This window comes from Oncorhynchus kisutch, linkage group LG14 (assembly GCF_002021735.2).
Source record: "Oncorhynchus kisutch isolate 150728-3 linkage group LG14, Okis_V2, whole genome shotgun sequence".
NCBI classification, from domain to species: domain Eukaryota; kingdom Metazoa; phylum Chordata; class Actinopteri; order Salmoniformes; family Salmonidae; genus Oncorhynchus; species Oncorhynchus kisutch.
In genome coordinates, this window is record NC_034187.2 from 9,241,270 (window position 1) to 9,269,176 (window position 27,907).

The window sequence follows — 27,907 nt, forward strand, 5'->3', positions numbered from 1 at the left end:
ATACCAAATGTATTTGCTTATTTTTTTCTTTAAGCTTTAAGCAATGTCTTTTTTCTGGCCACTCTTCCGTAAAGCCCAGCTCTGTGGAGGGTATGGCTTAAAGTGGTTCTATGAACAGATACTCCAATCTCTGCTGTGGAGCTGCAAAGCTCCTTCAGGGTTATCTTTGGTCTCTTTGTTGCCTCTCTGATTAATGCCCTCCTTGCCTGGACCATAAGTTTTGGTGGGCGGCACGCTCTTGGTAGGTTTGCTGTTCTTTCCATTTTTTTTTTTGTGTGAATTTACCCCTTTTTCTCCTCAATTTCGTGGTATCCAATTGTTAGTAGCTACTGTCTTGTCTCATCGCTACAACTCCCGTACGGGCTCGGGAGAGACGAAGGTTGAAAGTCATGCGTACTCCGATACACAACCCAACCAAGCTGCACTGCTTCTTAACACAGCGCGCATCCAACCCGGAAGCCAGCCGCACCAATGTGTCGGAGGAAACACTGTGCAGCTGGCAACCTTGGTGTGCACTGCGCCTGGCCTGCCACAGGAGTCGCTGGTGTGCGATGAGAAAAGGATATCCCTACCGGCCAATCCCTCCCTAACCTGGACGACGCTATGCCAATTGTGCTTCGCCCCACGGAACTCCCGGTCACAGCCGGTTACGACAGAGCCTGGGCGTGAATCCAGAGTCTCTGGTGGCACAGCTGGCACTGCAGTACAGCGCCCTTAACCACTGCCCCACCTTGGAGGCCCTTGTCTTTCCATTTTTAAATAATGGATTTAATAGTGCTCCGTGTGTTGTTCAAAGTTTCTGATATTCTTTATAACCCAACCCTGAACGGTACTTTGTCCCTGACTTGTTTGGGGAGCTCCTTGGTCTTCATAGTTCCACTTGCTTGGTGGTGCCCCTTGCTTAGTGGTGTTGTAGACTCTGGGGCCTTTCAGAACAGGTGTGTATATATAGAGTATATATAGAGATCATGTGACACCAATATTGCACACAGGTGGACTAGCTTTGGACTAGTAACCGAAAATCTGTTGCTCTGCCCCTAAACAGGCAGTTAACCCACTGTCCCTAGGCCGTCATTGAACATTTGAAATTGTTCGTAACTGACTTGCCTAGTTAAATAAATACAAGAAATATAGTTTTTTTTATAAATTATATAAATTTAAGAAATATATATTTTAAAAAAGTTTAATATATACTGTATGTATATATATATATATATATATATATGTGTATGTATTTATTTTTTTAATTATGAAGGTAATTGGTTGCACCAGATCTTATTTAGGGGCTTTGTAGCAATGGGGTGAATACATATGCACGCACCACTTTTCCAATTAAAAATAAATAAATACATCTTGAAGCAAGTATTTTTTTTTATTTCACTTCACCAATTTAGACTATATTGTGTATGTCCATTACATGACATCCAAATAAAAATCAATTTAAATTACAGGTTGTAATGCAACAAAATAGGAAAACTGAGGGGGATGAATATTTTTGCAAGGCACTGTATCTATCAGTAATTCATTTGGCCCCTGATGGCGTCCTACCCTCTTGGACTGTTAGATCTCATTACCTGTAGTCTGAAGGTGAATCCTGTTAGATCCCATTACCTGTAGTCTGAAGGTGAATCCTGTTAGATCTCATTACCTGTAGTCTGAAGGTGAATCCTGTTAGATCTCATTACCTGTAGTCTGAAGGTGAATCCTGTTAGATCTCATTACCTGTAGTCTGAAGGCGAATCCTGTTAGATCTCATTACCTGTAGTCTGAAGGTGAATCCTGTTAGATCTCATTACCTGTAGTCTGAAGGTGTAATATACATTTTGTGGGATTGCTGATGCACATTACACTTGGTGAGTGTAATTTTTGTGCAGACATATCATTTAGTGGGTTTTGGAAATAGGGCAACCTCCCTCATGTGAAACAGTCCCCAGCTGACTATGCCATGTGAAACAGTCCCCAGCTGACTGTGTCATGTGAAACAGTCCCCAGCTGACTATGTCATGTGAAACAGTCCCCAGCTGACTATGTCATGTGAAACAGTCCCCAGCTTACTATGCCATGTGAAACAGTCCCCAGCTGACTACGTCAGGTGAAACAGTCCCCAGCTCACTATGTCTTGTGAAACAGTCCCCAGCTGACTACGTCAGGTGAAACAGTCCCCAGCTCACTATGTCAGGTGAAACAGTCCCCAGCTGACTACGTCAGGTGAAACAGTCCCCAGCTGATCTCTACTATGTGAAACAGTCCCCAGCTGACCTCTACCATGTGAAACAGTCCCCAGCTGACCTCTACCATGTGAAACAGTGAGACGTTAACCACAGCTAGGGGTTGTGCATCGATGACTCCTTTTGGCTCATACGTTACTTGGTCTGGCTCTGGTTGGTTGTTTAGACATTTTCTTCCACTGATTTCTGTTGTCTCAGAATAACAAGGCTTATTAGGTATTTTGTGGCTCAGCACCACAGCACGCACACATTCAACTTACATAAAATAATCCAACTATAGAGTTCCATTTGACTTATGTGATTGATTAAAAAAATTACAATCTTTGTACATGTATGAATCATCAGATCAGTGAAATGTTTTAACATGAAAGTCGTGTCTCTTGGAAAGTTCTGTTATACACTAGGTAAGTGTGCCCCCGCCCCACTGTACAATTCTCTCCACCGACCTCATTTTTGGGTGACTAATTTCTTCCCTCCATTCTATGGATGAGTTTTTCTCCACCATATTTTCTCTCTGTACTTTAGTCGCTGTGGGGAAGCACACCTCGGGAGAACTGTGGGCACAGTTTCTTTGAAAATGATGTTCTTTGGAGGTCTAGAGGTGGCGTCTGCAAAGCAGGCTCTATCAAAACCCATCTCTCCTCCCTACCTCCCCAGTTTATCCCATTTTCACCGGCTCTGATGCCTCACCACACAGTGACACTTTTGATATTGCTCGGCTGTACCCTCCCCTCCAATGTGCCTCCCTCATCTCTCCTCCTCTTCCCTCCCCTTTCGCTCACAGAGTGGTATCAGAGTGGTATCAGAGTGGTATCTTCATTCCCCATCACTCTGAGCCGTGCTCCCTCTGTTGTCACATAATGACAACAGGAAAGGAGGGAAGAATGAGGAGAAGAATAACTCCAGGGAAGAGACATGGCTGTACACAACAAGCAGTATATACCTGCCATATGTAAACATCAGGGCCTGAATAACAGTTCCTCTGCTGTTTAGTCATAGTGGTATCAACCCACCTATTGGATGGGAAGGTTCCTCTGCTGTTTAGTCATAGTGGTATCAACCCACCCATTGGATGGGAAGGTTCCTCTGCTGTTTATTCATAGTGGTATCAACCCACCTATTGGATGGGAAGGTTCCTCTGCTGTTTATTCATAGTGGTATCAACCCACCTATTGGACTGGAAGGTTCCTCTGCTGTTTAGTCATAGTGGTATCAACCCACCTATTGGACGGGAAGGTTCCTCAGCTGTTTAGTCATAGTGGTATCAACCCACCTATTGGATGGGAAGGTTCCTCTGCTGTTTAGTCATAGTGGCATCAACCCACCTATTGGATGGGAAGGTTCCTCTGCTGTTTAGTCATAGTGGTATCAACCCACCTATTGGACTTGGACTGGAAGGTTCCTCAGCTGTTTAGTCATAGTGGTATCATCCCACCTATTGGACTGGAAGGTTCCTCAGCTGTTTAGTCATAGTGGTATCAACCCACCCAGAGTAACCTAACTTCAACTCCAGAATCACATGTAGTCCAAGAGATAACTCCATGTTAAATTCCACTGATGGAAATTGAAATGGAATTGACCACAACTCTGCTATGGAGACATTCCCAAGCTGAGTTCCAAGGAATTGGAATAGAATTGACCTCAGCGCTGGCCCACATAACCTTGATTAATTTGGTAGAAACAGTGAGTTAATACAATCATACTGTGGGGGACAGGGAGCTAATGTTCTGGGAGAAACAGACGGTAACATTACCGTACTGTGGGGGACATGGTTGCTAACGCTCTGGGTGAAACAGACGGTAACATTACCGTACTGTGGGGGACATGGTTGCTAACGCTCTGGGAGAAACAGACGGTAACATTACCGTACTGTGGGGGACATGGAGTTAACGCTCTTGGAGAAACAGACGGTAACATTACCGTACTGTGGGGGACATGGAGTTAACGCTCTGGGAGAAACAGACGGTAACATTACCGTACTGTGGGGGACATGGAGTTAACGCTCTGGGAGAAACAGAAGGTAACATTATCGTACTGTGGAGGACATGGAGTTAACGCTCTCGGAGAAACAGACGGTAACATTACTGTACTGTGGGGGACATGGTTGCTAACGTTCTGATTTGGCATCCCGCTCAGTTTCCCTGTTATTTTTACTGGGTTTATATCTAATTAAGTGGCCTAATTTCCATGCATCAGTCTTATTAATGTCATCGTGTTAACCGCTGGTAAATTCAAAATGGCTGGCTTTGTGGAGGTTAGGGGAAGATGGAGGCTTGTTGCTCCATCGTCAGGCACTCTCCCTTTCTGTCTTCACTTTAAACTCCCACTCCAATCTGTCTCTTATCTAAGGAGAAGTGGAATCCAATTGCTCAGCTGATAGATGTCAAAACCCTCAACTCTCAGAATACCTTTGCTCCTCTCTCAAGATCATCCCACTGGGGGGAGGGGGCTTGATCTACTTAAAGCTTTCCATTTCAGAGGCTGTATGAGATCAGATTGTTATGTCTTGGAAGGTCTGTATTTTCGGTGTGTGTGTATGTGCCCTAGCACGCATGGGTGCACGCTTTGATTTGATTTGATTTGCAGCTGGGGGGCGAAGGAGGGAAGTGAACATTTACAGTATGTGTGTATACATATGATGGCAGTGTGTATGTGTGTTCTGTTGTCATGTAGTATATGACGTGAGTAGTATTTAGCATAGATCAAAGCAAACCAGCACAGACGTGCTACCCCTCACAAGCGTGTGCGTGTGTGTGTGTGTGCGTGTGTGTGTGTGTGTGTGTGTGTGTGTGTACAGTATGTGTGTTTTTGCTTCAGCTATTATGGACACCTTACTTCTGAGAAATAGGGAATATGATTCCAACCAGTATGAGGAGGGTCGATCCACCACACTTCGTATTGTGGTGTTTGAGTTCCAGGAAAAGAGAAAGTTTCTTAGGAGGTTCTGAGGAAATGGGAGGAGTCTGGGAAACGTCATAACTCCCCCAGACATACATCTCCTTGCCTATGCCCTTCCCTGCTGAGTGGTTTGATCTCACTCCCTGTAGCCTGAAGGTATTTCCTAGACCTTCATATAGACACGGTTCTGACTACTGATATTTTTATGACCAAATTTTTACAGTTTCTGATTTCTGAGTTCTGATTTTCTTTGTCATTTTTGTTTTGTTTTCCGTAATTACCGTAGGTAGTCAACAATCCAACTTTCTAGTTGCATGATAGTATATTTTGAATGACCTTTTCATGGGCCACTCTTAAGCAGAACAGCGTCGATCATTCTCTTCAACGGTCCCTATTTTCCAAGGACATGTTGTTAGATCCAGACACACTATTTACCATTGGATGAAGGTGATGTTGAGACGGAGAAGCAAACTATGGTGGTTTTATTGGAATCGAATGCCAGATGTTTTATCAGATGTTGTATTGGGCCATGATGGGTGCTGCTATCAGCTCTCACAATCTCATGTCGGAAATAGAGTTTCATCCAGGTTTATCAAAAATCTAATTTGGAAGTTGTTCCAAACGTCAAATTTCGAAGTGTTTAAGGCTAAGTTCAGGCATTAACTCTGAATTGTTAAGGTAAGGGTTAAGGTTTGGGATAGGTTTAATAGAACTGCAATTTCAAAAAACAAATGTCTATCGCTGGATTCAAACTTCCAACCTTTGGATTCAGAGGTAGATGCTTACGCCCATCCACCATCCCCTTCCACGACACCCGAGCAAAACTGAAGCCTACTTGAATGTAACCGTTACCCTTAGTGTCACTGGTACCCCTAGAGGTCGCTTTCTACTTCTTCTCCCAACGTCCTCAGGCATGGATGGACGTCGATTACTGACCTGGCTGGTGTAGTCAGCTTGCCAATTGTCCTTTCAAAAAGAAGCAAAACAAGTCTTAGAATGCCATTAACCAGTCTGTCTATGCATCACTTTATGGAAATTCTCATTCAAATTTCAGAGAGCTGTCTCCCATCTGAATGCCTGTCAGGTTTCTATGATAATCCCTATTAGTAGACTTAAAGTCACATTACTTAATTACAGGCGCACGCGTCTTTGCTCTGAAAAGAAAATGTATTTTATGAAGCTGTTAGTGTTTCAGGCCATCTTCTCCTTCTTGAAACTTTCCGCCACATTATTCATTTATGCATTTACCTGAAACGCATTATGGAGAAATACCTCAGGCTCATCAGTATACACAAAGGAAGCCACTTTTCTGCTTTTTAATTGTCTTAAAAGCTTCAGTATCGTGTCTAGGTCAGTGATTAAATGCTAAATCAACTTGCTGTCATTCAGCCAAAGTGTGTTTACACTAATTGGGAAAAAAAAGTTAATAAATCTATTAACTCATGCTGACGTAGTCTCATTTGTTTTCTCTTTTAACTTAAAGTGGATCTTCAAAATCTCCCTCTGTGATTCTGATGTCCGGAGTCACACAGTCACTCTGTTTGGGTAATCTCCCTCTGTGATTCTGATGTCCGGAGTCACACAGTCACTCTGTTTGGGTAATCTCCCTCTGTGATTCTGATGTCCGGAGTCACACAGTCACTCTGTTTGGGTAATCTCCCTCTGTGATTCTGATGTCCGGAGTCACACAGTCACTCTATTCTTAATTATTGATAATGCACTTTATCCCCGTCTGCATAAGTCAGACTGGAGTTATCTAGCTAACTCTCTTATCTTAGCATGATGAAGGTTATTACGAACATTACTCACTCAGTCAGTGAACGGTATCATATCATTCCAATAGAAGGCATCTCCAAACCCGTTCTTAGACAGTTTATTGGAGTACAGACACACATTCAGATGATTCAGCTTACTGTCTGTCTGACATCAGTTGTTTTTCAGAAATCTGTCATGGACAATATTCTCCTAAAAACAGACTTCCTCCTAACAAGCCTATTAGATGAGAGAAGATTGGGTATAGCGTGTCACTCCAGTTATTACACACACACACACACACACACAAACACACACACACACACACGCACACCAGTGCTGGCAAAACCATCACTGTCAGGGCCTGGGCTCAGGCCAATCCCATCATGCACTTCTGCAGGCTCGCATGATGTGAAATGGCCTTCCTCTGTTGTCTTAGGCCCTATTCACACAGGACTATTGTTACTATAGAACGTCAGTTATGTAATTCTTACCCCAGCATGTCCGTTTTTCTAGTGGATGATTCGGACGGGATTAGTTTTACCAAACTGCCTCAGTAATAATTGTTGTCTTAGGGCCGTGCAGTTGTTGTCTTAGGGCCGTGCCGTTGGTGTCTTAGGGCCGTGCAGTTGTTGTCTTAGGGCAGTGCCGTTGTTGTCTTAGGGCAGTGCCGTTGTTGTCTTAAGGCAGTGCCGTTGTTGTCTTAAGGCAGTGCCGTTGTTGTCTTAGGGCAGTGCTGTTTTGTCTTAGGGCAGTGCTGTTTTGTCTTAGGGCAGTGTTGTTTTGTCTTAGGGCGGTGTTGTTTTGTCTTAGGGCAGTGTTGTTTTGTCTTAGGGCAGTGTTGTTTTTTCTTAGGGCAGTGTTGTTTTGTCTTAGGGCAGTGTTGTTTTGTCTTAGGGCAGTGTTGTTTTGTCTTAGGGCTGTGTTGTGTTGTCTTAGGGCAGTGTTGTTTTGTCTTAGGGTGGTGTTGTTTTGTCTTAGGGTTGTGTTGTGTTGTCTTAGGGCAGTGTTGTTTTGTCTTAGGGTGGTGTTGTTTTGTCTTAGGGCTGTGTTGTGTTGTCTTAGGGCAGTGTTGTTTTGTCTTAGGGCAGTGTTTTGTCTTAGGGCTGTGCTGTGTTGTCTTAGGGTGGTGTTGTTTTGTCTTAGGGCAGTGTTGTTTTGTCTTAGGGCAGTGTTGTTTTGTCTTAGGGCGGTGTTGTTTTGTCTTAGGGCGGTGTTGTTTTGTCTTAGGGCGGTGTTGTTTTGTCTTAGGGCTGTGTTGTGTTGTCTTAGGGCAGTGTTGTTTTGTCTTAGGGCGGTGTTGTTTTGTCTTAGGGTTGTGTTGTGTTGTCTTAGGGCAGTGTTGTTTTGTCTTAGGGTGGTGTTGTTTTGTCTTAGGGCTGTGTTGTGTTGTCTTAGGGCAGTGTTGTTTTGTCTTAGGGCAGTGTTTTGTCTTAGGGCTGTGCTGTGTTGTCTTAGGGTGGTGTTGTTTTGTCTTAGGGCAGTGTTGTTTTGTCTTAGGGCGGTGTTGTTTTGTCTTAGGGCGGTGTTGTTTTGTCTTAGGGCAGTGTTGTGTTGTCTTAGGGCTGTGTTGTTTTGTCTTAGGGCTGTGTTGTTTTGTCTTAGGGTGGTGTTGTGTTGTCTTAGGGCTGTATTGTGTTGTCTTAGGGCAGTGTTGTTTTGTCTTAGGACAGTGTTGTTTTGGGATAGAGTCTGCCTGCCTGCCTGTCTGTCTGTCTGTCTGTCTGTGTTCTATTTAAACTGTACACATGCTGATCTTGATCTGAAATGAAGCAGTCACCTTGTTGTGCTTGAGAGAAGAATATTCCGCCACATTGTTTTATCAAACTACTGATGCAATCAAATACGGAGGATATGTGGTTATCTCCATGTCTCAAAGTTTAACATCTTGTTTCCATCAAACGGTTTCTCTTTCTTCTTTTGCACCCGGAAATGTCAATTGTTTTCTGTTATCCCTCTGAAGTGCCTCTGAACAAGGCTGCAAGGGCACTCCCCAAGCCAAAAGGATCTTCATTCATTAACTCACTGAGTAATGACTGCATACATTATTCAGTATCACAGGGCAACCACATTTCCCAAATGGGAAGAGAAGAACTGAGGTACGCCTGATGTTGCTTCTTTAGCCATCAGAAATATAATAAAGACCTTCGACAGTGTATTGAAGAAGCATTTGGCATTATGATGGACTGTGAGAAGTTATCAGTGATCTATTTGAAACTCCAATCCAGGATTATGCATCTTGCTGTGCATTCTGATGCATTGCTACTTTGTAATTCGTATATGTACCCTGCATAGTTTAAACCCTGCAGTCCTACAGTATCTGTACCCTGCCTAGTTTAAACCCTGCAGTCCTACAGTATCTGTACCCTGCATAGTTTAAACTCTGCATTCCTACAGTATCTGTACCCTGCATAGTGTATACCCTGCAGTCCTACAGTATCTGTACTCTGCATAGTGTATACCCTGCAGTCCTACAGTATCTGTACCCTACATAGTTTATACCCAGTAGTCCTACAGTATCTGTACCCTACAAAGTTTATACCCTGCATTCCTACAGTATCTGTACCCTGTATAGTTTATACCCTGCAGTCCTACAGTATCTGTACCCTGCATAGTTTATACCCTGCAGTCCCATCTGTACCCTGCATAGTTTATACCCTGCAGTCCTACAGTATCTGTACCCTACATAGTTTATACCCTGCAGTCCTACAGTATCTGTACCCTGCATAGTTTATACCCTGCAGTCCCATCTGTACCCTGCATAGTTTATACCCTGCAGTCCTACAGTATCTGTACCCTACATAGTTTATACCCTGCAGTCCTACAGTATCTGTACCCTGCATAGTGTATACCCTGCAGTCCTACAGTATCTGTACCCTACATAGTTTATACCCTGCAGTCCTACAGTATATGTACCCTGCATAGTTTAAACCCTGCAGTCCTACAGTATCTGTACCCTACATAGTTTATACCCTGCAGTCCTACAGTATCTATACCGTGCATAGTTTATACCCTGCAGTCCTACAGTATCTGTACCCTACAAAGGTTATACCCTGCAGTCCTATCTGTACCCTGCATAGTGTATACCCTGCAGTCCTAGAGTATCTGTACCCTACATAGTTTATACCCTGCAGTCCTACAGTATCTGTACTCTGCATAGTGTATACCCTGCAGTCCTACAGTATCTGTACCCTACATAGTTTATACCCAGTAGTCCTACAGTATCTGTACCCTGCATAGTTTATACCCTGCAGTCCTACAGTATCTGTACCCTGCATAGTTTATACCCTGCAGTCCTACAGTATCTGTACCCTACATAGTTTATACCCTGCAGTCCTACAGTATCTGTACCCTGCATAGTGTATACCCTGCAGTCCTACAGTATCTGTACCCTACATAGTTTATACCCTGCAGTCCTACAGTATCTGTACCCTACATAGTTTATACCCTGCAGTCCTACAGTATCTGTACCCTGCATAGTTTATACCCTGCAGTCCTACAGTATCTGTACCCTACATAGTTTATACCCTGCAGTCCTACAGTATCTGTACCCTGCATAGTTTATACCCTGCAGTCCCATCTGTACCCTGCTTAGTGTATACCCTGCAGTCCTACAGTATCTGAACCCTACATAGTTTATACCCTGCAGTCCTACAGTATCTGTACCCTACATAGTTTATACCCTGCAGTCCTACAGTATCTGTACCCTACAAAGTGTATACCCTGCAGTCCTATCTGTACCCTGCATAGTGTATACCCTGCAGTCCTAGAGTATCTGTACCCTACATAGTTTATACCCTGCAGTCCTACAGTATCTGTACTCTGCATAGTGTATACCCTGCAGTCCTACAGTATCTGTACCCTACATAGTTTATACCCAGTAGTCCTACAGTATCTGTACCCTGCATAGTTTATACCCTGCAGTCCTACAGTATCTGTACCCTGCATAGTTTATACCCTGCAGTCCTACAGTATCTGTACCCTACATAGTTTATACCCTGCAGTCCTACAGTATCTGTACCCTGCATAGTGTATACCCTGCAGTCCTACAGTATCTGTACCCTACATAGTTTATACCCTGCAGTCCTACAGTATCTGTACCCTACATAGTTTATACCCTGCAGTCCTACAGTATCTGTACCCTGCATAGTTTATACCCTGCAGTCCTACAGTATCTGTACCCTACATAGTTTATACCCTGCAGTCCTACAGTATCTGTACCCTGCATAGTTTATACCCTGCAGTCCCATCTGTACCCTGCATAGTGTATACCCTGCAGTCCTACAGTATCTGAACCCTACATAGTTTATACCCTGCAGTCCTACAGTATCTGTACCCTACATAGTTTATACCCTGCAGTCCTACAGTATCTGAACCCTACATAGTTTATACCCTGCAGTCCTACAGTATCTGTACCCTGCATAGTTTATACCCTGCAGTCCTACAGTATCTGAACCCTACATAGTTTATACCCTGCAGTCCTACAGTATCTGTACCCTACATAGTTTATACCCTGCAGTCCTACAGTATCTGTACCCTGCATAGTTTATACCCTGCAGTCCTACAGTATCTGAACCCTACATAGTTTATACCCTGCAGTCCTACAGTATCTGTACCCTACATAGTTTATACCCTGCAGTCCTACAGTATCTGTACCCTACATAGTTTATAGTCCTTTCTGAACTGCAAATGCTGGGTCATGAATGTACATGAGATATAAATGTTTACCTGATTGTGAGTGGACAGAGGGAGACAGGTTGTCTGTGTTTTGGTCCCACTGAGGGTCACAAGTTCCCCCAAACACACAACTAGAGAGGAAGAGGCAGAGCCATCTGAGTTATAGCCTCACACCACACAGTAACACAACTAGAGAGGTAGAGGTAGAGCCATCTGAGTTATAGCCTCACACCATACAGTAACACAACTAGAGAGGTAGAGGTAGAGCCATCTGAGTTATAGCCTCACACCATACAGTAACACAACTAGAGAGGTAGAGGTAGAGCCATCTGAGTTATAGCCTCACACCACACAGTAACACAACTAGAGAGGTAGAGGTAGAGCCATCTGAGTTATAGCCTCACACCACACAGTAACACAACTAGAGAGGTAGAGGTAGAGGTAGAGCCATCTGGGTTATAGCCTCACACCACACAGTAACACAACTAGAGAGGTAGAGGTAGAGCCATCTGAGTAATAGCCTCACACCACACAGTAACACAACTAGAGAGGTAGAGGTAGAGGTAGAGCCATCTGAGTTATAGCCTCACACAACACAGTAACACAACTAGAGAGGTAGAGGTAGAGCCATCTGAGTAATAGCCTCACACAACACAGTAACACAACTAGAGGTAGAGGTAGAGCCATCTGAGTAATAGCCTCACACAACACAGTAACACAACTAGAGAGGTAGAGGTAGAGCCATCTGAGTAATAGCCTCACACCACACAGTAACACAACTAGAGAGGTAGAGGTAGAGGTAGAGCCATCTGAGTTATAGCCTCACACCACACAGTAACACAACTAGAGAGGTAGAGGTAGAGGTAGAGCCATCTGAGTTATAGCCTCACACCACACAGTAACACAACTAGAGAGGTAGAGGTAGAGGTAGAGCCATCTGAGTTATAGCCTCACACCACACAGTAACACAACTAGAGAGGTAGAGGTAGAGCCATCTGAGTTATAGCCTCACACCACACAGTAACACAACTAGAGAGGTAGAGGTAGAGGCAGAGCCATCTGAGTTATAGCCTCACACCACACAGTAACACAACTAGAGAGGTAGAGGTAGAGCCATCTGAGTAATAGCCTCACACAACACAGTAACACAACTAGAGAGGTAGAGGTAGAGCCATCTGAGTAATAGCCTCACACAACACAGTAACACAACTAGAGAGGTAGAGGTAGAGCCATCTGAGTAATAGCCTCACACAACACAGTAACACAACTAGAGAGGTAGAGGTAGAGACATCTGAGTTATAGCCTCACACCACACAGTAACACAACTAGAGAGGTAGAGGTAGAGCCATCTGAGTTATAGCCTCACACCATACAGTAACACAACTAGAGAGGTAGAGCCATCTGAGTTATAGCCTCACACCACACAGTAACACAACTAGAGAGGTAGAGGTAGAGGTAGAGCCATCTGAGTTATAGCCTCACACCACACAGTAACACAACTAGAGAGGTAGAGGTAGAGCCATCTGAGTTATAGCCTCACACCACACAGTAACACAACTAGAGAGGTAGAGGTAGAGCCATCTGAGTAATAGCCTCACACAACACAGTAACACAACTAGAGAGGTAGAGGTAGAGCCATCTGAGTTATAGGCTCACACCACACAGTAACACAACTAGAGAGGTAGAGGTAGAGCCATCTGAGTTATAGCCTCACACCACACAGTAACACAACTAGAGAGGTAGAGGTAGAGCCATCTGAGTAATAGCCTCACACAACACAGTAACACAACTAGAGAGGAAGAGGTAGAGGTAGAGCCATCTGAGTTATAGCCTCACACCACACAGTAACACAACTAGAGAGGTAGAGGTAGAGCCATCTGGGTTATAGCCTCACACCACACAGTAACACAACTAGAGAGGTATAGGTAGAGGTAGAGCCATCTGAGTTATAGGCTCACACCACACAGTAACACAACTAGAGAGGTAGAGGTAGAGCCATCTGAGTTATAGCCTCACACCATACAGTAACACAACTAGAGAGGTAGAGGTAGAGGTAGAGCCATCTGAGTTATAGCCTCACACCACACAGTAACACAACTAGAGAGGTAGAGGTAGAGGAAGAGGTAGAGGTAGAGCCATCTGAGTTATAGCCTCACACCACACAGTAACACAACTAGAGAGGTAGAGGTAGAGTCAGCTTGGTTAACCACACACACATGCCTGTATGCAGAGATTGGTAGTATATCTGTTACATGTATTTGCAATATTTGTACTTAAATACTACAACGTATTTAGTAAAGTGTGTTACTTTGGGAAGTACAGTATTTTGTAACAAATACTTCCCAGAGTGACTTACAGTTACTGCATTCAACTAAGCTTCCACAGATAGTAGACCCTCTCTGTAACCGCTACTGAGAATATTGTTGCTGCTACTTTGCAAATATTAAACATAAACATTTCTGTAATTTAAAATACATTATACATGTTTTTGTAATTAAATACATTTCAAAATAGAAGTATTTACAAGGTTATTTTTTATAAATTGATTATTATTATTATTTTTCTAATTGCATTTTGTAATTTTTGCGCCCATCCCTACACACGCGCACACACACACACACACACACACACACACACACACACAAAGTGCATATTTCAACATAAGCAAGTTATACTGCACTTGTGTTCACACAAACACAAGTCATGCCAATAAGATTTCTCTCTCAAAATGACTATTTAACTTCTCTAAAACGACAGTAATGTGTGTCTGTCTGTGTGTTTTTCAGAGGAGTACGTCCTGCTGCGATCTTCTCAGCTATAATACATGTGAACTGGAGAATTCATTTGTCAAAATCTGTATAGCTAATCCCTTTTGGAGCGAGTTATATTTAGGTATAGGTCACAGTATTTCCCATGGAGGCTGGGATAAAGAAAAACCAGATGCTGAATTACGACTTTTCTGACCCAGGTGAAAACAGCAGTTGTTCAAAAACCTCTTGTGAAACTTGGGACATGTGAGGCTTCTCTAGACAACTTACTGGAGAAAATTAAAAACAGATCTGTTTTCAAAGTCTACGGCCTACATTTGAAGGCAGTGATAGTGTTTACAGTGTTTTGCTGTATCTCGAGGAGGACATTTGAAGGCAGTGCTAGTGTTTACAGTGTTTTGCTGTATCTCGAGGAGGACATATGAAGGCAGTGCTGGTGTTTACAGTGTTTTGCTGTATCTTGAGGAGGACATTTGAAGGCAGTGCTAGTGTGTGTGCTTGTGTGTTGTAACAAATAATATCTCTTGAACAAACATTGTGGTAATCGTAATTTTGGTTTCTTTACACAAACACAGAACAACACAGACAAGGCAAACACAGAATAACAACAGAACAGCAACAGAGTAACAACAGAACAGCAACATAACAACAACAGAGTAACAACAGAGTAACAACAGAACAACAACAGAACAACAACAGAGTAACAACAGAACAACAACAGAACAACACACCAATTATCAACACCATATTCCAATTAAATAGTTTGGTGGGCTTCTTAATATTGTCGTACCTTTACTTTGCATTGAACCATACCCATACCCAGTCTTTCAGCTCATCTTCTCTCTCTCTCTCTCTCTCTCTCTCTCTCTCTCTCTCTCTCTCTCTCTCTCTAACTCTCTCTCTCTCTCTCTCTCTCTCTAACTCTCTCTCTCTCTCTCTCTCTCTCTCTCTCTCTCTCTAACTCTCTCTCTCTCTCTCTCTCTCTCTCTCTAACTCTCTCTCTCTCTCTCTCTCTCTCTAACTCTCTCTCTCTCTCTCTCTCTCTCCTCCTCTCTCTCTAACTCTCTCTCTCTCTCTCTCTCTCTAACTCTCTCTCTCTCTCTCTCTCTATCCTATTTCTCCTCAGCTGGGACAACCTATATCTTTGGGAAAGGAGGAGGCCTCATCACGTTTAAATGGCCAGCCAACGAGAGGCCCAGCACGCGTACAGACAGGCTGACCGTGGGGTTCAGTACCTCCCTAAAGGACGGCATCCTGGTCCGGATAGACAGCGCTCCAGGTCTTGGAGACTATCTCATGCTCCACATCGTAAGTTACACAATTTTCTTGCTTATATATGTCCCTTTCTTTATCTCTCTTATGCTGTCCTCTCTCTCTGTCATCCTCTCTCTCTGTCATCCTCTCTCTCTGTCATCCTCTCTCTCTCTGTTCTCCTTTCCCTCTGTCCTCATTTCTCTCTGTCCTCTTTCTATGTCCTCCTCTCTCTCTGTCCTCCTCTCTCTCTGTCCTCCTCTCTCTCTGTCCTCATTTCTCTCTGTCCTCCTTTCTCTCTGTCCTCATTTCTCTCTGTCCTCCTTTCTCTCTGTCCTCCTCTCTCTCTGTTCTCCTCTCTCTCTGTCCTCATTTCTCTCTGTCCTTCTCTTTCTCTGTCCTGTTCTCTCTCTGTCCTCCTCTCTCTCTGTCCTCCTCTCTCTCTGTCCTCCTCTCTCTCTGTCCTCATTTCTCTCTGTCCTCCTTTCTCTCTGTCCTCATTTCTCTCTGTCCTCCTTTCTCTCTGTCCTCCTCTCTCTCTGTTCTCCTCTCTCTCTGTCCTCATTTCTCTCTGTCCTTCTCTTTCTCTGTCCTGTTCTCTCTCTGTCCTCCTCTCTCTCTCTGTCCTCCTCTCTCTCTCTGTCCTCCTCTCTCTCTCTCTCTGTCCACCTCTCTCTCTGTCCACCTCTCTCTCTGTCCACCTCTCTCTCTGTCCTCCTCTCACTCTCTCGGTTATCCTCTCTCTCTCTGCCCTCCTCTCTCAAGGGGCCTGAATACTTTCAGAATACTCTGTATATGTATGTGCAACATAGCAAAATGTTCATGTGTGTGTTTGATGTCATTGCCAAGACATAAAGATTCTTCTGGGAGAATGAGGCAGATCTAGAATGATGAGATGGGATCAGTGTTAACAGAAGGAGTGCTCACACACACACACACACACACACACACACACACACACACACACACACACACACACACACACACACACACACACATACATACACACACATATACACACACACACACACACACACAGTACAGTTATGCATTTTTTTATTTTATTTAACCTTCATTTAACTAGGCAAGTGAGTTATGAACAAATTCTTATGTACAATGTGTACAATGTGCCTTAGACCACTGCGCTACTCGGGAGCCACATTTTGTGTATTGTTCTCCTTGTTTAATTGATTCCCATCCAAAATCCAATTTTCCATAACCCTAACCCATAATCTAACCTTAACCCTTAACTTAACCATAACCCATAACCCTACATCTAACCTTAATCCTTAACCTCTCTGAACTACTGATACCGGATCCGGTAGCGTAACTACACCCTCAGGCTCATTACCATAACGCAACGTTAACGATTTCTCAAAATCGCAAATGAAATGAAATAAATATGCCTGCTCTCAAGCTTAGCCTTTTCTTAACAACACTGTCATCTCAGATTTTCAAAATATGCTTTTGAACCATAGCAAATCAATCATTTGTGTAAGAGTGATAATGGCTGCCGTAGCATTTAGCGTAGCATTTAGCACATAACATTTTCACAAAAACCAGCAAAGTAATAAAATAAAATAATTTACCTTTGAAGAACTTCAGATGTTTCAATGAGGAGACTCTCAGTTACATAGCAGATGTCCAGTTTTTCCTGAAAGATTCTTTGTGTAGGACAAATCGCTCCGTTTTGTTACTACACATTTGGCTACCGAAACGAACCGAAAATTCAGTCACCAAAACGTCGAACTTTTTTCCGAATTAACTCCATAATATCGACCGAAACATGGCAAACGTTGTTTGAATCAATCCCCAAGGTGTTTTTTCACATATCTCTTCATTGATATGCCGTTCGTGGAAGCATGGTTTTTCTCTGAATTCCATGGAAAAATACCAGCACCTGAGTTTTAACCATAACCCCAAACTCATAACACTAAAACTATACCTATCCCTAACTCTCAACCCTAAACGTAACCCCTAACCCTAACCTTTATTCTAACCCTAAAACAGCATTTTTCCTACTGGGGACGGGCAAAATGTCCCCACTGGCCAGAGTTTTCCTTGTTTTACTGTCCTTGTGAGAACTTCTGGGACCCACAAGGATAGTTAAACAAAAACACACACACACAGACACACTCACACATTACACACACACACACACATGGATGCCTAGTTATAAATCTACACACACACACACACACAGGCTCACACATACTCACACATTCTCTCTGTTTTATCTCGCCCTATGAATAATGAAGCTGTGAATTTCCATACTGTCGTCAGTAGAATCCCTGAGAGATTGTATTGTTTTATTCTTTGTAGCTTTTGGCCCTCAGATATACTCATCAACTGTCAGAATCCATAGTGCTGCCGTTCTGTCTTCCTGCCGTTCCGTCTTCCTGCCGTTCCGTCTTCCTGCCGTTCCATCTTCCTGCCTTTCTGTCTTCCTGCCTTTCTGTCTTCCTGCCTTCCTGCCTTTCCGTCTTCCTGCCTTTCTGTCTTCTTGCCGTTCTGTCTTCCTGCCGTTCTGTCTTCCTTCCTTTCTGTCTTCCTGCCGTTCTGCCTTCCTGCCTTCCTGCCGTTCCGTCTTCCTGCCGTTCCGTCTTCCTGCCGTTCCGTCTTCCTGCCGTTCCGTCTTCCTCCCTTTCTACCGTTGTCTTCCTGCTGTTCTGCCGTTATGTGGAGTACTAGTATGTACTGTATAGTTGGGTTGTCTTCCTGCCGTTCTGGCCGTTATGTGGAGTACTAGTATGTACTGTATAGTTGGGTTGTCTTCCTGCCGTTCTGCCGTTATGTGGAGTACTAGTATGTACTGTATAGTTGGGTTGTCTGTTAGAGAGCTTCCCTAAGGGTATTTAAATCTCTCTCTCTGCCATATATAGATATGTTCAATTTCAAGTCAAGGGCTTTATTGGCTTGGGAAATATGCCAGAGCAAGTGATAATAAACAAAAGTGAAATAAACAACTAAAAAATGTACAGTAAACACTCCAAAGGAATAATGACATTTCCAACGGCATATTATGTGCAAATAGTTAAGGACAACAAGGAAAATAAAAACAGTTAAATAAAGGTTGTATTTACTATGGTGTTGATGCTCCACTGGTTTCCCTTTTCTTGTGGCAACAGGTCACACATCTTGCTGCTGTGACGGCACACTGTGGTATTCCACCCAATAGATAGGGGAGTTTATCAAGATTGGATTCGTTTTGAAATTCCTTGTGTGTTTGTGTAATCTGAGGGAAATATGTGTCTCTAATATGGTCATACATTTGGCAGGAGGTTAGGAAGTGCAGCTCAGTTTCCATCTCATTTTGTGGGCAGTGTGCACATAGCCTGTCATCTCTTGAGAGCCAGGTCTGCCTACAGCGGCTTTTCTCAATAGTTAGGATATGCTCACTGAGTCTGTACATAGTCAAAGCTTTCCTTCATTTTGGCTCAGTCACAGTGGTCAGGTATTCTGCCAGAGAGATGAACCTGAGGCCAAATAGCATTCCAGTTTGCTCTGTTCTTTTGTCAATTCTTTCCGATGTGTCAAGTAATTATCTTTTTTTTCTCATGATTTGGATGGGTCTAATCTTGTTGCTGTCCTGGGGATCTGTGGGGTCTGTTTTTGTTTGTGAAGAGAGCCCCAGGTCCAGCTTGCTTAGGGGACTCTTCTCCAGGTTAATCTCTCTGTAGGTGATGGCTTTGTATTGGAAGGACTGGGAATCACTTCCTTTTAGGAAGTCGTAGAATTTAAAGGCTCTTTTCTGGATTTTGATAATCAGCGGGTATCGGCTTAATTCTTTGTGCATTATTTGGTGTTTTACATTGTACACTTAGGATATTTTTACAGAATTCTGCGTGCAGATTCTCAATATGCTGTCTCATTTTTTGAATTATTGGCTGGTGAGAGGACAACCGACCTCACAACCAAGCGTTGTTTGTAACTTGTTTTGCACATAATGCTGCTGCTGCCATCTCTTATGACCTTCGGGAGATCAGAACTGGGATTACTCACCTCAGGTTGGATGAGGAGTTCTTCTTCAATGAGTCCGACGTGAGGGATATATTACGGACACCCGACCAGCCCCAGATCCCCGTGATTCGCTGGAAAAGGATACGTAGGTTTCACGGATAGAGATCAGGATGCCTTGTGAGGATCAGGTGACAAGTGGCTAATCTGCCCTTGCCTTCTGTTCTGCTAGCTAACATTCAATCCCTGGAAAATAAATGGTAGTAAATCAAATCAAATCAAATGTATTTATATAGCCCTTCTTACATAAGCTGATATATCAAAGTGCTGTAAAGAAACCCAGCCTAAAACCCCAAAAAGCTAGCAGTTGTAGAAGCACGGTGGCTAGGAAAACTCCCTAGAAAGGCCAAAACCTAGGAAGAAACCTAGAGAGTAACCAGGCTATGAGGGGTGGCCAGACCTCTTCTGGCTGTGCCGGGTAGAGATTATAACAGAACATGGACAAGATGTTCAATTGTTCATAAATGTCCAGCATGGTCAAATAATAATAATCACAGTAGTTGTCGAGGGTGCAACAAGTCAGTAAGTGTCAGTTGGCTTTTCATAGCCGATCATTGAGAGTATCTCTACCGCTCCTGCTGTCTCTAGAGAGTTGAAAACAGCAGGTCTGGGTCAGGTAGCAATTCCGGTGAATAAGTCAGGCAGAACAGGCAGGTCAGGCAGTACAGGCAGGTAGCACGTCCGGTAACCGCAGGCAGAACAGTTTAAACTGAAGAAGCAGCACAGCCAGGTGGACTGGGGACAGCAAGGAGTCATCATGCTATGTAGTCCTGAGACATGGTCCTAGGGCTCAGGTCCTCCGAGAGAGAGAAAGAAAGAAAGAAAGAAAGAAAGAAAGAAAGAAAGAAAGAAAGAAAGAAAGAAAGAAAGAAAGAAAGAAAGAAAGAAAGAAAGAAAGAAAGAAAGAAAGAAAGAAAGAAAGAAAGAAAGAAAGAAAGAAAGAAAGAAAGAAAGAAAGAAAGAGAAAGAAAGAAAGAAAGAAAGAAAGAAAGAAAGAGAGAAAGAATTAGAGAGAGCATACTTAAATTCACACATGACACCGGAAAAGACAGGAGAAAAACCCCAGATATAACAGACTGACACTAGACCCCCGACACATACTGTAAACTACTGCAGCATAAATACTGGAGGCTGAGACAGGAGGGGTCAGGAGACACTGTGGCTCCATCCGAAATGAAAGTACGTACAGTGCCTTGCAAAAGTATTCATCCCCAGTGGTGTTTTTCCTATTTTGATGCATTACAACCTGTAATTTAAGAAATGAATTTTTATTTGAATTTCATGTAATGGACATACACAAAATAGTCCAAATTGGTGAAAAAATAGATATTTTCTTTTAGAAATTAAAAAAAATAAGTTATTTAAAAAATAAATATAAAAATAAATACATAAAAGTGGTGCATGCATTTGAATTCACCCCCTTTGCTATGAAGCCCGTAAGTAAGATTTGGTGCAACCTTCAGAAGTCAAACAATTAGTTAAATAAAGTCCACCTGTGTGCAATCTAAGTGTCACATGATCTGTCACATGATCTCAGTATATATACAGATCTCAGTATATATCCAGATCTCAGTATATATCCAGAGTCTACAACACCACCAAGCAAGGGACACCACCAAGCAAGCGACACCATGAAGACCAAGGAGCTCTCCAAACAGGTCAGGGACAAAGTTGTTGAGAAGTACCGATCAGGGTTGGGTTATAAAAAATATTCAAAACTTTGAACATTCCACGGAGCACCATTAAATCCATTAGTAAAAAAATTGATACAATATGGCACCACAACAAACCTGCCAAGAGAGGGCCGCCCACCAGAACTCACAGACCAGGCAAGGAGGGCATTAATCAGAGAGGCAACAAAGAGACCAAAGATAACCCTGAAGGAGCTGCAAAGCTCCACAGCGGTGATTGGAGTAGCTGTCCATAGGACCACTTTAAGCTGTACACTCCACAGAGCTGAGCTCTACGGAAGAGCGGCCAGATTTAAAAAGCATACACATTTTGGTGTTCACCAAAAGGCTTGTGGGAGACTCCCCAAACATATGGAAGAAGGTACTCTTTTCAGATGAGGCTAACATGTAGCTTTATGTCCATCAAGGAAAATGCTGTCTGTCGCCCACCCAACACCCCCTCCTCACCCCGAGAACACCATCCCCACAGTGAAGCATGGTGGTGGCAGCATCATGCTGTGTGGGATGCTTTTCATTGGCAGGGACTGGGAAACTGGTCAGAATTGAAGGAATGTTGGATGGTGCTAAATACAAGAAAATTCTTGAGGGAAACCTGTTTCAGTCTTTCTGAGATTTGAGACTGGGATGGAGGTTCACTTTCCAGCAAGAGAATGACCCGAAGTATACTGCTAAAGCAACACTCGAGTGGTTTAACCTCACCAGGATGTCCCACCTGGCCAACATCCAGTGAAATTGCAGAACATCAAATTCATATACAGAAATACTCATTCTAAAAATTCAGAAAACATACAAGTATTTTACATAGATTTAAAGATTAACTTCTTGTGAATCCAACAACGGTGTCAGATTTTAAAAATGCTTTACGGCGAAAGCATACCTTACAATTATTTGCGAACATCGCCCAGCAGACAAATCATTACAAACAGTAACCAGCCAAGTAGAAGAGCTACACAAGTCAGAAATAGAGATAAAATGAATCACTTACCTTTGATGATCTTCATATGGTTACACTCAGAAGACATTAATTTACTCAATAAATGTTGTTTTGCTCGATAAAGTCTCTCTTTATATCCAAAAACCTCTGTTTTGTTCGCGCCTTTTCTTCAGTAAACCACAGGCTCAAAGACAGTCACAACAGGCAGACAAAAAATCCAAATTGTGTCCATAAAGTTCATAGAAACATGTCAAACGATGTTTATATTCAATCCTCAGGTTGTTTTTAGCCTAAATCATTTATAATATTTCAACCGGACAATAACATCATCAATATAAGGGGAAAACAAGAAAGGCACTCTCTCGGTCGCGTGCATGAAAACACTCTGTGACACTGAAGGGTCCACTCATTCAGACTGCTCTTACTCCCTCATTTTTCAGAATACAAGCCTGAAACCATTTCTAATGACTTTTGAAATCTAGTGGAAGGCATAGGAACTGCAATTTGAGTCCTAAGTCAATGGACACTGTAATGGCATTGAATAGAAAAATCCTATTTCCTGAATGCATTTTCTCAGGTTTTCGCCTGCCAAATCAGTTATGTTATACTCACAAACACTATTCTAACAGTTTTGGAAACTTTAGATTGTTTTCTATCCAAATGTACCAATTATATGCATATCCTATCTTCTGGGCCTGTGTAGCAGGCAGTTTAATGTTGGCACGCTCTTCATCCAAAATTCCGAATGCTGCCACCTACCCTAGAGAAGTTAAGGGGAAACATTGAAATGTCTTGGAATGGCCTAGTCAAAGCACAGACCAAAGCCCAATACAATTGAGAATCTGTGGTAAGATTGCTGTACACCCATCCAACTTGAAGGAGCTGGTGCAGCTTTGCCATGAAAAATGGGCAATAATCCCAGTGGCTAGATGTGCCTAGTTTATGGAGACATACCTCAAGAGACTTGCAGCTGTAATTGGTGAAAAGCGTGGCTCTACAAAGATTTGATCTTGGGGTGTGAATGGTTATGGACGCTCAAGTTTAAAATAAATCTTATTTCTTGTTTGTTTCACTATAAAACATATTTTGGCATGTTGTGTAAATCAAATGATACAAAAATCTATTTTAATTCCAGGTTGTAAGGCAACAAAATAGGAAAATGCCAAGGGGGTGAATACTTTCGCAAGCATTGATTGATTTTATAATGTCGCATGCTTTTCCCCCAACACCACTTTCCATCAATTTGCATAAAAGATCCTCATCCCAAATTGAGTCAAAAGCTTTTTTGAAATCAACAAAGTATGAGGAAACTTTGCCTTTGTTTTGGTTTTGTTTGTTTCTCAATTAGGGTGTGCAGGATGAATATGTGGTCTGTCGTACGGTAATTCATTATTAAGCCAATTTGACATTTGATCAGTAAATTCACTGAGGAAATGTACGAGTCTGCTGTTCATGATAATTCAGAGGATTTTCCTGAAGTTGCTGTTGACTCGTATCCCATGTCATTTAGGGTCAAATTTGTCTCCACTGTTGTGCATTGGGGTGATCAGTCCTTGGTTCCCAATATTGGGGAACATGCCAGAGCTAAAGATGCTATTTAAAGAGTTTTACTATTTGAATTTGTGTTCTGTATATTTTATCATTTCATTTAGGATACCATCAACACCACAGGCCTTTTCTTGGGTTGGAGGATTTGTATTTTGTTCTGTAGTTAATTTACAGTGCCTTGCGAAAGTATTCGGCCCCCTTGAACTTTGCGACCTTTTGCCACATTTCAGGCTTCAAACATAAAGATATAAAACTGTATTTCTTTTTGAAGAATCAACAACAAGTGGGACACAATCATGAAGTGGAACGACATTTATTGGATATTAAACCAGGTGGGATGGCGTGTCACTGCAGAATGATGTGGTAGCCATGCTGGTTACGTGTGCCTTGAATTCTAAATAAATCGCAGACAGTGTCACCAAAAGACAGATTTACACCGGTCTAATTTCTATTGCTCGTGTTTCTTGGCCGAAGCAAATCTCTTCTTATTATTGGTGTCCTTTAATAGTGTTTTCTTTGAAGCAATTTGACCATGAAGGCCTGATTCACACAGTCTCCTCTGAACAGCTGATGTTAGATGTGTGTATTACTTGAACTCTGTGAGTCTTTCTTTGAGCTAGAATTTCTGAGTCTGGTAACTCCAATGAACTTATCCTCTGCAGCAGAGGTAACTGCGTCTTCCTTTCCTGTGGGGGTCCTCATGAGAGACAGTTTCATCATAGCTTTTGATTGTTATTACGACTGCACTTGAAGAAACTTTCAAAGTTCTTGAAATTTTCCAGATTGACTGACCTTCATTTCTTAAAGTAATGATGGACTGTCATTGCTCTTTGCTTATTTGAGCTGTTCTTGCCATAATATGCACATCATTTTTCCAAATAGGGCTATCTTCTGTATACCACCCCTACCTTGTCTCTCTCTCTCTCTCTCTCTCTCTCTCTCTCTCTTTCTAATAAAATATGACATCATAGCCAGTAACACTACTCATATGTGTTATATTTATTTCTTAATTATAAACAATTAATGAATGCATTAATATATTTACTCCTAAATGTGTAAAGAATTGCACTGATTGATTTGAATAGAAATTGCTGTGTTTTATAAAGTGTTTCTCTAACTAATTGGTCATTTCCTTTAGAAAAGCAGTTAAATTGGTCTAATGCATTTTCAATTTTTCCTTCTCTGTTCAAAGTGCTTTTATCAATGATGGTGAAGTAATATGTTCCAACTAATTGGATTTATTCATAAATTAGTGACCTTGTCCTGTATGGCTGGCTGCTTCCATGCCTCCACTCACAGTAAGGGGATGGATGGAACAGATTAGTCCTCTATCGTTTGTCTCTCTCTCTCTCTCTCTCTCTCTCTCTCTCTCTCTCTCTCTCTCTCTCTCTCTCTCTCTCTCTCTCTCTCTCTCATAGAATTCACATACACAACATTTCTCTATCTCTTTATCTCTCTCTCCATAACTCTCTCTCAATTCAATTCAATTCAAGGGGATTTATAGGCATGGGAAACATGTGTTAACATTGCCAAAGCAAGTGATGTAGATAAATATACAAAAGTGAAATTACCAGCTTGCTTAGGGGACTCTTCTCCAGGTTAATCTCTCTGTAGGTGCTGGCTTTGTTATGGAAGGTTTGGGAATCACTTCCTTTTAGGTGGTTGTAGAATTTAACGGCTCTTTTCTGGATTTTGATAATTAGTGGGTATCGGCCTAATTCTGCTCTGCATGCATTACTTGGCATTCTACGTTGTACATGCAGGATATTTTTGCAGAATTCTGCATGCAGAGTCTCAATTTGGTGTTTGTCCCATTTTGTGAAGTCTTGGTTGGTGAGCGGACCCCAGACCTCACAACCGTAAAGGGCAATGGGCTCTATGACTGACCCAAGTATTTTTAGCCAGATCCTAATTGGTATCTTATTGAATCTTATGTTCCTTTTGATGGCATATAATGAAGTTTTTTGTGTTTTCTCTCTCTCTCTCTCTCTCTCTCTCTCTCTCTCTCGCTCGCTCTCTCTCTCTCTCTCTCTCTCTCTCTCTCTCTCTCTCTCTCTCTCTCTCTCCCCATCTCTCTCTCTCTCTCTCCCCATCTCTCTCTCGCACTCCCCTCTCTCTCTCTCCTCTCTCTCTCTCTCTCTCTCTCTCTCTCTCTCTCTCTCTCTCTCTCGCTCTCTCTCTCTCTCTCTCCCCATCTCTCTCTCGCACTCCCCTCTCTCTCTCGCACTCCCCTCTCTCTCTCTCTCTCTCTCTCTCTGTCTCTCTCCTGTCTAACTATCCACTGGTTTTATTGGGGCTATTTAGTCTGGTCCTCAGGGCCTAACGAGCGGTCAAAGCAATGGCACCACACCTGACCATACATACCCTCCCTCTTCACTCCACTAAATTGGAACCTCTTTCCTGGGGAAGGGCGGATGAACCATGCCCCTGCTAATCTGGAGTACAAAACTGCAGTTAGGGGAATTAAGACACTAGTGTATCATTATAGGGGTTAATTCAAACTTGGCTTTGTTTTATATGGGGGAAACTACATTGAACAAAAGTATAGTAGCTTATGAGCAACATATTGTTGAATTAACAAAGACATACACTCTTAGAAAAAAGGGTTCTAAAATGGTTATTTGGCTGTCCCCATAGGAGAACCCTTTTAGGTTACATGTAGAAGCCTCTGTAGAGAGGGTTCTACCTGGAACCAAAAGGGTTCTACCTGCAAACAAAACGAGTTACTCAAAGCGTTCTCCTATGGGGACAGCCGAAGAAACATTTAAAGTTCTAGATAGCACCTTTTTTGTCTAACAGTGTATAAAACAGGTTGATCGGACAATTATAGTTTTTTTCAGTTGCTAAGACACTTTTAATGAAACTGGGGTCTACTTGATCTCCATCATAACCTAATGAGCAATACAGTATTATTTTTTTTGCAAAACTGTAAGTAATTTCTCATTGCTTTCGCACACAATGCAAATGCTACGTACATTTTTGCACAACTCTCTACAAAAGACGCAAAACTCAGTTGTATAAACCATGACCAATAAAATGAAAACATTAGGTCACAGCTGATACAAATTACCACCATGAATGTGATCTTCTTCTGCACGTGTGCAAAACTTATTTTCACAATTGTTCAATCAGCAATCAGTTCAATTCATGCATAAAAGAGATCTCCTCTGAGTTGCTGTTTGCAAGAATAGACCAAGTAAGAGGCTGAGGGCAAGAACAAAGGAGCGGTAGAGGGGCCCACAGAGGAAGATAGTTCAGCTCTCACTATAAATGGAAAAAGGTGAAGTAAACATTTTGCTTCTGGATATTCATGATCTTGAGTGACATTCTTTCTTAATTGGTCATCTTTGGTAAAAAATTAAATAAAGAAAACAATAATTCAACCCTTTGATAATATGTTTACTTGCCTTTTATTTATTTAACCTTTATTTAACTAGGCAAGTCAGTTAAGAACAAATTCTTATTTTCAATTATAAAAAATAAAAAAATTATTTCACCTTTATTTAACCAGGTAGGCTAGTTGAGAACAAGTTCTCATTTGCAACTGCGACCTGGCCAAGATAAAGCATAGCAGTGTGAACAGACAACACAGAGTTACACATGGAGTAAACAATTAACAAGTCAATAACACAGTAGAAAAAAGGGGAGTCTATATACATTGTGTGCAAAAGGCATGAGGAGGTAGGCGAATAATTAAAATTTTGCAGATTAACACTGGAGTGATAAATGATCAGATGGTCATGTACAGGTAGAGATATTGGTGTGCAAAAGAGCAGAAAAGTTAATAAATAAAAACAGTATGGGGATGAGGTAGGCAAAAATGGGTGGGCTATTTACCGATAGACTATGTACAGCTGCAGCGATCGGTTAGCTGCTCAGATAGCAGATGTTTGAAGTTGGTGAGGGAGATAAAAGTCTCCAACTTCAGCGATTTTTGCAATTCGTTCCAGTCACAGGCAGCAGAGAACTGGAACGAAAGGCGGCCAAATGAGGTGTTGGCTTTAGGGATGATCAGTGAGATACACCTGCTGGAGCGCGTGCTACGGATGGGTGTTGCCATCGTGACCAGTGAACTGAGATAAGGAGCTTTACCTAGCTTTACCCAGGACTTGTAGATGACCTGGAGCCAGTGGGTCTGGCGAC

General features: G+C 42.4%; 1 protein-coding gene across 2 annotated transcripts in view; it reads left to right on the forward strand.

Annotated features, from left to right (window-relative positions):
• The window catches only part of LOC109878620 (neurexin-3a-like), a 665,512-nt gene that overhangs the window by 483,210 nt on the left and 154,395 nt on the right, over window positions 1-27,907 (forward strand). For both annotated transcript variants that reach the window (XM_031787765.1, XM_031787764.1), the window contains one exon: window positions 15,450-15,631. In XM_031787765.1, coding sequence (XP_031643625.1) covers window positions 15,450-15,631 — 182 coding nt within the window. The remainder of the gene's footprint in view (window positions 1-15,449; window positions 15,632-27,907) is intronic.